Genomic DNA, 10476 nt, shown 5'->3' on the forward strand with positions numbered 1-10476 from the left:
TGATCATGCATGTGCATAGGATAGATCCCAATATTCTGCTCAAGGATGAAAACACAAGGTCTCTGTAACCAGATGCAAGAACAACAATTCAGTCCCTCACCAATGCATTCTCATGAATTTTTGGGATTTTGAAATGGAAAAACTAATCTGACAGTGTGAGACAGGGGCAATATAGTGGTCCAGAAGAATGTTATGGTCCCACACTCATCAGAAGATTCTTTTGGTCCACTACTGTCACCCCTGCCCCCTCGAAATTTCATGACCCTTAAATGTCTTTGATCTAAATCTATATCCTGAGCACATAATGGAAAAACAAACACATTGCTGTGTGGGATTAAGAAATGGAGACAAGAAGTTACTTGTCATAAGTATAATTATGATAAATAATTATAACCCAGGAGTTCAAAACTTTTTTCTTTCTCTCATCATGATTTTAGGTTCCTTACCCCTTGTAAGGAGCAGACATTAAACCAAAAACTGATCAATAATTTTTTTTCAGTTTTTACTGCCTACAAAATTCTTCATCCTATACGTGGTCCAGAATTTCAGTATCCTACCAAGCTGAAGATACCAGATATCGTAACCTAAATACTTGCAGGATGAAATGCCACAAAGACCCCAGACTAATAGAGTATATCCTGTGAAAATACAGTATAATCTTTTAGTAACAGTGGTTTTTATTTTATTAATAATAATCCTAATATTGGGCAAACACAAAAGCTAAACTTTGAAACGTGCACATGAAAAAACCAAAAATACTGTGAATATGAATTCGTTTAAATTTCTTGGTGCCTGAATTCTACCAGGACTACCTGGTAAGCAACTTATCACAAAGCTCACGTCTGCCTGTTCACACTATTACTTCAGTTTTCAGATAAAGCTCCTTTTCATCTTGATTTTGGCTCAGCAGAACTTGTCTGCATGAATTATAGTTCAAATTGCACAGAATTATCTGCTTCGGAAGCAGATATTTTGTGGGACAACATTGTAATACCAATCACACTTAAACTTCTCTGATCTTGACATATAGGAAACAAAGCTTATATTTACTGCACAAACAACAAAGTAGCAGAATGAGAACCCCAATCAAAATCAGTAATGTCTAACAAAAATAAATCTATGACTGATACTCGAGCACAAGAAATAGCCCTACCACATTCAAGCATCATTCCTTTTACAGAATCACTTGTTAGTTTTTTCCTGATGGAGCAAGGAAGTGCTGAAGCCTTTACAGCAGAACATGCATCACAGTTACTTTTTACTCTTTCAATTACAAAACATATTGTGGAACAGAAAGCTTATCAATGGATTTCTTTTACAAGTAACTGAGGGATTAAGTAGTAGATATTCTGCCTGCTCCAAATAAAATGTAACAGAGAAATACAACAAGTAATTATGAAAACTGAGCCACCTGGTCTGGTTGAAGGTGTCCCTGCTCATTGCAGGGATTTGGAACTACATGACCTTTAAAGGTCCCTTTCAACCCAAGCCATTCTATGATTCTATGAAAATCATAAATATAAGTAGAATAAAATGATACAACTATAGACTTAAGGGTGTTTCGCTTGTAACACACAAACTACTGTCATCATTATTTGTCTACCTGAGCCTTTTCCCCATTTGGTTCTAAATTCTCTTTTTTATAATACCTTGAAATCACCTTTGTCTGGCACAGAAGTTTCATCTTTCTGTTCTTGAGGTCCACCATCTCTCAAAGAACCGAAGTCTGAGTCTTCATCCTGAAGAAAGAAAGAAATTATAAGCAATAGCGTTAAAACAACAGCAGAAGTATTATCAGGGTAGATAATTAATTTCTACTTGCAATAATTTATGCTGAAACCTCGATTAGAACACCTGTTGGTTACACCCAGTTGAGTTACTGCTCTCAGATTAATGAACAAACCACCACATAGTTTGGCACACACTGGCACAAAATCTGTATCAGGGGTACCCTTTCAACAAGTCAATGAAGGAAGAGCCATCACAGCTGTGAGATAACCTAAACGTGTCTCTGTAATTATTCTGTGAATAAAGGTTTGCTTTTTGTTTCGAATATTATCTTTTGGCAATCTGCTCCTGCTCTTAGCTGTGTTAAACCTCAGTTTGAAATATCCCAGAACATATTCTCTGGGTTCAAACACAGAGTGTGAAACTTGTTGCAGTTGCAAAATTTTAAATTTAATGTTTCTGTTTTTTTCAGGAAATGAAAGTTCAAAAATAATTCTACAGTGTAGGGTGCCTCCTTTTGAAACACTTTGTAGAACACTATTAAAGGACAGTTCCTACCAAAAAATTTTGAAAATATTCTGTTTCTGTTTCCAGAGTACTTCCTGAAGTGATGTGCCTCCATTCAGTCAGGGAGCAAACAGAACAATGCATAATGTACTACTAGTTTAAACTAAAGGCAGATCTTGAAATGATGAAGAGAATGCAAAGCAAAATGGAAAAGTCAGAACTAAAAAGGGAATGTGTAAATAAAATTCAGTTCTCTATTCCTGGTCTCTATCCTGTCCTTATCCCATTTTTAATAACAAAAAATATGGGTTGGAGACATTATTATACATGTAAAAATTTTGTTATTGATACACAAATATGAAGTTTTTAATAAAAGTAGCATTCAATTACAAAAGAAAAAAGGCATTTTAAGTCTGGGTCTGGGTTCAGGCTGGTAATTCAGCCCCTAAAGAATGTTTCCTTCCCTGTTCATTTTTTCCACTTTCTCATCTTTTAATGTCCCCTTAAGACCCTGACTTCTCTCATTTTTTCTATGAAGATGAGTTTTTTGGTTCCTGTGGATTCAGGAGGACTTTTGCCGCTGAGAGCCTTTCAGGGAATATTTCACCTTAAATTCCTTAAGGCAGAGACATTGCTGCCTAGTCCCATCAGACAGCAACTTTGTACACTAGTTTGAATACAAACATGCTCACAAAGCAGGATTTTGTTTTCTGTCAAATGCAGAGGACCTGAAGCAAATTTTTGAAGCCATTTTCTTACCTCTAGTCCTTTTGTCTTTGATGACATCATGGTCTTCCCTGGATTCATGTAATAGAGTGTTTCTGGCACCTCTATGGGCAGCAATTCTTGGGACACATTTTCAGCATTTACTTCTGGCACCTCTACAGGTAGGAATTCTTTAGACAAGTTTTCAGGATTTACTTCTGTCACCTCTACGGATAGGAATTCTTTAGACATATTTTCAGGATATACTCCTGGCATCTCCATAGGCAGCAGTTCTAGGGACATCTTTTCAGGATATACTCCTGATATCTCCATAGGCAGTAGTTCTAGAGATGCCTTTTCAGGATATACTCCTGGCAACTCCAAGGGCAGCGGTTCTAGAGATGTCTTTTCAGAATATACTCCTGGCAACTCCACGGGCAGCGGTTCTAGAGATGTCTTTTCAGGATATACTCCTGGCAACTCCATGGGCAGCGGTTCTAGAGACGTCTTTTCAGGATATACCCCTGGCAACTCCATGGGCAGCGGTTCTACAGACATCTTTTCGGGATATACTCCTGGCAACTCCATGGGCAGCGGTTCTAGAGACAGGTTTTCAGGATCTACTCCTGGCACCTCCACAGGCAGCACTTCCCAAGACATGTTTGCAGGATGTACTCCTGTGGGAGTCAATGACAAGTTATTTTATAAAATGACCTGAGGCCCCACCCATCTCATCTCTATAAGTAAAGGACTCCCCTCCCACTGCCGAAGACAGTGGAGTGCCAAGGATAGACTGCTCCAGGGAAGGACCTTGCAGCACAAGCACAACAGCCAAAAGGAACATGGTATCTTCCTCTGGCTGGGAACCTCTCCCAACCTGTGCCTGCCCCATGGGTCCTGCACTGCTGCCATCCTTTTGCTGTGGTTAGCAGAGTCATGGGCTGTCCTGCCAAGCAGGGGAGAAGCACAGAGAGCACCACCTCTGAGACCTGCTCCTTCAAAGCCATTTCTTCCCCACTGTGGCGTAGGGACTGTCCTGAGCAGAGACAGCTCCTGTATGGGGGACATTGAACCCTGAAAAAGGCCTCTGAGTGTAAATAGCTACCACTGACTTACCTGTGTGCAGGCACACGCCTGTGCACTTTAGTCAAACCTCCCCATAGGTGGGGGGACCTGAAAAGAGATCCTGCTGCCTGGAAAGAGGCATTGCCCTCTGCCACACAGTAACCCCCTGGAAGAGGGCCACCCCCACTGCCTGACAGATCACTGCATGGACCTGCACCTCCCAGCTCCTCCTGGGCTGCTCCCATTTCTTCTTCCCAGGGGAGCAAGGCTAGGGTGTGGGCACAGGGCTGGGTCAGTTTGCAGAGGTGAGCTATAGGTAGAGGAGGTGAGTGAGGAGCATGGAGTAGCAGTATCAGATTGCGTGTGATAGGACAGTGGGGGAGAAGGTGTTAACAAAGGTCTTAAAGTCATGCAAGCATGAGCCTGGATTACTGCTTCATCTGGCAGTACCTTAAATACAACCAAAAAAAGCAAGGAAATCTGTAATAGCTGTGAAAAGCTGGTAGAAGTTATGCTTTCATAAATTTTCCAGAGAAAGGCAATTGAACTTCACATGACAACTGCAGAAAATCTCTGTCAAGATGAATGGAATATATTATCCAGTGGTTAAGTTCTATTAGTTTTATTTTTACAGAGATTTTGTTCAACTAAAGAGCATGAACGAACAAAAGAGCACATGAACATCTCCAGGCATACCCAGTGAAAATTATCATCTTCAAAGACAGAAAAACAAATAAATAACAAACTAGCAGCTCCAGTAACTGTAGGTTGTGTCATAGCATCTGCATTTGCAGCATGAAAAGTAGTTCTGCCCACACTGGAAGTTCAAGAGCATCTTTTGGCCTCAGGTCATGGACACACTCTGCTGCATCCTGGAGAACTCCTTTTGCAGCTTAATTTAAAGAACAGCAATCATCTTTTTTTTTTTTTTTTAACCTGATCAGAAAAGACCTGGTTGACCTTGGAAGACCTGTCATGGGACACTAAAAATACCATGATACTGTTATTAGAGCAGGCCAACTTTGCCCAGGTTGATTAGTTCAGAGAATCATTAGCATAAGTGATGTAACAGAAACCCCTCTAAAACTGATGAACCTTACAAAAGTTGAGATTCCTTGTCCTCAAGAAAACCTGTGGAGAAGAAAGATGGATTTTGTGTAGAGGCTTCCATATCTGCAGAGTGAATTCCTCATAATACGCATGCTTAGCTATCTAGAATGATCTTGCGACCTTCAGCTAAATCAAGTGCTGAAGTCACTACTCTGAGTGACTCCACAGGCAATGCCATAAAGAAAGAAAACTCCAAGGCTCTCATGAACAACTGAATGAGTGTTATCTCATTTAAAATCTGAATTTACAAAGCTGGATGGTTTCAACTTGTAGAATGAAAAGCAGAGTCTTCAAGTGGAATGATTTTATTCATTCACATTTCATATTTCAGTAATTTAAGGATAGATTAAGCAAAATAACCCACCTGTTTCAAAGATTTAAGTGTAGTTGCCCTGGCAGCAAACCACACACTACTCCTTTAGTGTAGTACTTATCACAGTTTTATCTTGCTTATCACACAGAATGTGCCAAAACCAGTACAACCTTGTACATCCTCTACTGCTTAGTTTTCTTACTCGCACTACAATGCAGTTTGTAGAAGCATCACTAACTTGGCAGAGATACCTATATTACATCTGACTGCAGAGACAAGCTGTGGAGAAACGGTAGCTCCATGACAAACATGTTTTTCAACATGTTCAGATGTAGCTTTGTGATTTCTTTTGTCATAGTCTTGGACTAGTTTGAAACTGCTGATAGCCAGGTCCCCCTAAATGCCTTTCAACAGTATATGCTTGCCTAGCTTTCAAACAGGCCAGGCAAAGTGAGCCTGAGGTTATTCTGACAAGGTGGAAACACAACCAAGACTGGCTGTGACCATCTCACTATTCTCTGACATATAGATATTTCTGCACTGGAGAGCAGAGTCAGATGGACATTCTGGCTCAGCTACATGCTCTTTCTGCAGGAGGAGTGGTGTCTTAGGCCATCAGTTTAGCAGTTAGCGAAGGAAGGAGATGTGGAGCAGGAGAGAAAATTCGCAGGATACAGGGGCACTACTGCTGTTTGTTATCTTAGCCATGTAACAAGTAAGACAGAATCTTCTGGAAAATTATTTTAAAGTAAGTTTAAAAGTGCTGGAATATATCCTAGTTAAGAGACAGTGACCATACTGAGAAAAGCATGGCACTTTATATCCATTATACAAATGCAGCAGCATTTGTATACATGGAGCATATAACTAGAACACAGCTTCGATACTGAGAGTTATTACTTTCCCAGTAGAGATACTAACACCATTAATGACTTTGTACATCACTGCACTCTCAGTTAAATAGTCTTTATGTTTCTTTCATGCTACAGTTACTGATGCACTGAATAAAGCCCAGAACTTACCATACCAGTCTTAGAGCTGCCTAATTGAAGTGTAAATTTATGCTCCATTTTATCTCTCTCAGTTTTTATGCATGGTGCATATCTACAGTCCTCAATGGTTACCTGTACAGTGAGAAAGTCCTCTGCACCTGGAGTTCTCTCACTGTGGGATGTTTTTCTATACTTGGAGAAAGTTTCCCAGGACTGCAGTAAACTAGATGAGCAGTTCCCAAAGTTTTTTGAATCACTGTTGACTCTCAACATTTCTGCAGGCTTACATGCAAGTTTATCATATCCTCATGAGATGGAAACCAGCAATATGACCAGTATAATGCTTCCTCCCACTGTGGGTTACAGACCATCAGTTCCTGCACCTGCAGAGATCATGGACTAGAGATTAAGAGTGACCAGGAATATGAAGGATTTTCTGAATACTTATCTGTATGTGGGAACAAAAGATTTAACCTTTAACAAATTCTAGGATATCTCAAAACCAAATTACGTCATATTTGGGTTAGTAGATACTAAGCCAAAAGAAATGCAGCTTGAGGAGGAATTCGGAGTATGATTTTCTTTTAAGACTGGGTGACATCCAATTGAATAGCAGAAATTGCAAAATTAAAGAAACAACTGTCAATTGCACAAGATTTAGAAGCACATATTAACTTATGTAGAAACTTGCAGCTCCTTACCTGATAGTTATCAGCCTCTGAGGATACTCCATTACCTCAGCAGAAGAAAGGAAATAGGAGGGGAGAAAACTAATTTACAGATTATTAGCTGAGGGAGAGAAGGGTGGAATAAGCAGCAGCTGGCAGGAAAAGTCAGTCTGCTAGAGGGCAAGGCACCATCTTTTCCCAGTGTTTAAAGGCAGAAAAAAAGAAGAGAGAGCTGGGAGCTAGGAAGCGCTCACAGTGTGCGTATCAGGTGTCTGTAAAACCAAATGATCAGAACCCCAGCAGTGAGATTTAATGCTATGACATTTTCTGGATTAGAGATTTTAGTTGCTATTCTTTTTAAAGGACCAGTCTACCAAGACTGCTTTGAAGAAACTAGAGTATCTCCATTTAAAATGTTTGTCTTCACCACCTTTTGTTCCTGATTTCCTCTTTTGTTTCTTCTTTCCATTCCTTGACACCTTTTCTTTACCATTGACTTCTTAGATTTCCAAAATATATATTTCCTTCCTTTGTCCATCTCAATACCACATAGCTATAATTCAATTTTTCACTTTTTCTTGAGTATTATAGGTTTTTTCCTTTCTCTCCTTTCTCCTTCCTTGCTTTTTATACCCTCTGTTTTCTTAATCTTTCCCCTTTGTCTCACATGTCTCCTACATACTGTAATTGTACCTCTGTAAGCTTCAAGTTTAAATGATGAAGGTTTGGTCATATTTGGAATAAGCATGAATACTACAAGAATTGGGGCAGCTGGAATCAGACTGTGACATCTGGATAAGCAATAGTGGGTTGAAGTGAATATAAAGGAGACCTCAGGGCCCCGGGAGGAAGCAACTGAAGACATGACAGGACATCCTAGAGTTTTGATATCATCGGATAGAGGGGTGAGAGAAGTGCTTTATGAACACTGGGCTTCAACTGGAACCCTGCAAGGGACAGACTTTCAGGAGGAACTCAAAGGTACAAAATTTGAATGGCATGAAGGACACACAGCTGTCAGCCATTGCTAACTGCTGACCAGCATACCATGGCCAGGTATGGTATGCATGAGGTATGGTATTCTTCCATGAGGAAATGAGGCCCTGATGGCCTCCTCTGCAGCATTACCACTCTAGAAGACAGTGAGATATTGTACACACATAGCAGAGCTATACATGTAAACAAGTTTTGGCACAGGGTTTCTCAGAAGGGAGTCCTTTACCATCCATGTTCTCCTTTATCTGCTGTGGCAAACACATTTCCCATCACTCATGTGGTGCAACCCGTAGTCACAAATGAATAGATCACTTCACTTAGAATGTTTGCAGTAGTCTCATTTGATCACTTTTTGTGTTACAGAACAGTGTAAAATGCTTCTGCTTCCTAAGTGGCGCTCACCCAATAAGACTGTTCAAATTCTCACATGCCTTGTGAGGGGTTAAAGAATCCCACTGCTGCTTTCCTTAGGTTCCTATGGTCTGAGTCACCCCACCGAGCTGCCCAGTTCTTCATGCACCTTAGTGACAATTGGAAGGGCTGGGGCAAATGTGCAATTGCATGCTAATCCCTTCACTTACTTGTAGATAATGAATAGGTAAGAAGGAAAAGCCAGACACAGAAAAGATGCAAAACATATTAATTACAAGTAAGGAGGTCAGCGTGTTAGTTTGTAGTTCCTATTACCACATCTACCAAGAGTTTTATCTTCTAAAACATTTAGGAAAAAAAAAGTTAACTCCTCCTGATGCTAACACCATGATACAGCGTGGGCTTAGATTTTTGCATTGCTTCTCTCCCCTCTATTGTATTTCCTCTCTTGAAGGGATAATTCCATGAAGACACTCCTTTTTCCTGTAAAAGGGGACACTCCCAACCTGCAAAACCCAAAAGGGCTTTTAAATGCCCACATTTACAGCTGTTACCTACATTCTTTCAGTGCCTCAGTACAGCCCAGAGACAGAGCACAGGAAACGTACCCCATTAGCAGCTGAACCAGAACAAAAAATGCCAGCAGACAAAGCCACACTGGCCATGCTGGCCTGAAAGAACAGATTTCTGCAAGTGTTCTGTGCAATTAGTTAATAAATGCAATGATAAAAAGCAAGCTGAACCCACCAAATTAACCAACTCTCTAAGTCACAAACAAAGCACATCTACTAAACATGGACCGGGAGTGCTGATAGATGGTAGTCAGGAGAACAGGCCACTGCTGAGGAGCAATCACCTGGAGACACTTCTACAGTATCTCAGAGAAGAAGAAAACAACTGTAGATGACATGACGGGGCTGGTGTCTTTCCCCTCTGCTCAAGGGGTTGCTACGTATCGCTGGGTGAAGGCACCTGGTGCCCCAGGAAAAGGCTGTCTGGGTGCAGGCTTGAGCCAGACCTTTTTAAGGGTCTAGCAATGCAGGAAATGAAGGTATTTTCAGGGTAACAAGCAAAGGCTTTGCTTGTAACTCAGGTGACTGTGGGTTTATCTGAAAGAAGAAAGGCATGGATGTTTCAGGATTGCAGGGGGGAGAATTGACAAGAAGATCCAGTTATGGTCTAAGAGCTTTTCCCACACTGTGAGCATCACTAGGAGCTATCATGTGGGCCTAGTCAAACTGCTGGGAGGTGGGACAGACTTAGGCACTGGCAGGTGCAGCAGTGGCACACTGGGAATAAATGGGACCTCCCTCTTTTAAACTAGCTGTTGCTGGTTTAACAGAAGACATCAAGGGAAGCAAAAGGGTATAGTTAAATGCAGAGATGGGAAGAGAGAAGCAGGCTTCTTGAAATTTGATGTCATCAAAGGACTTGGATGTTCAGGGCAGGAACTTCATTTGCAGACCTTTAGGATGCCCGAAACCTCAGCTCCAAGATGGGCTGCTGAGAGAAGTAACAAACACATGTGTCACACCAAATGGGTTTGTCATAATGATACTCACGGAAGCCTGGAAGGGAGTTAGAGCTGGGACAGAGGAGAGGCGATGCCCAGAGGGACCAGATGACTCAGCAACAGAGATCACAAAGTGGGGAGCCCTTGATGAGCACGAGCAAGTAAACAGCCATTTCAGCACACTAGAGGTTTGAACCAGGACTGCAAATTGGACAGAGGTGTGAGGGCCTGGAAAATCAGCTGGGGTAAGGACACAGCACACCCAAGGGTCTGAGGTCATCAGAGGTGAGACTAAAGTCAACAAAGGCTAGAGGAAGACACGGCATAAAGGAATGCTTGAAGGAAGAGAGACAGATTAGGACAGCAAGAGGGAAGAGAAATTTTCAGCCTTTTTGAATAAAAAATTTACTTTCTATTTTGGTTAAGATACAAGATATTCATAGCTCTGTGTTTGCCATTACATGTTACTTCAGCACAGACAAGTTGCTGCATTTCATTTAAATTTTA

At 41.1% G+C, this 10476-nt stretch overlaps 1 protein-coding gene across 1 annotated transcript in view; it reads right to left on the reverse strand.

The window, feature by feature from the left end:
- The window catches only part of LOC103760826 (cytosolic phospholipase A2 epsilon), a 33033-nt gene extending 29433 nt beyond the window's left edge, over positions 1 to 3600 (reverse strand). Inside the window, exons 1-2 of the mRNA XM_008927369.3 lie at positions 2995 to 3600; positions 1650 to 1739 (exon numbers count right to left, since the gene is read on the reverse strand). Of these exons, the coding sequence (XP_008925617.3) occupies positions 1650 to 1739; positions 2995 to 3600 (696 nt within the window). The remainder of the gene's footprint in view (positions 1 to 1649; positions 1740 to 2994) is intronic.
- Positions 3601 to 10476: the final 6876 nt, after the last annotated feature.

Source organism: Manacus vitellinus, unplaced genomic scaffold (genome assembly GCF_001715985.3).
Source record: "Manacus vitellinus isolate BGI_N305 unplaced genomic scaffold, ASM171598v3 scaffold_6_pilon, whole genome shotgun sequence".
Lineage (NCBI taxonomy): Eukaryota > Metazoa > Chordata > Aves > Passeriformes > Pipridae > Manacus > Manacus vitellinus.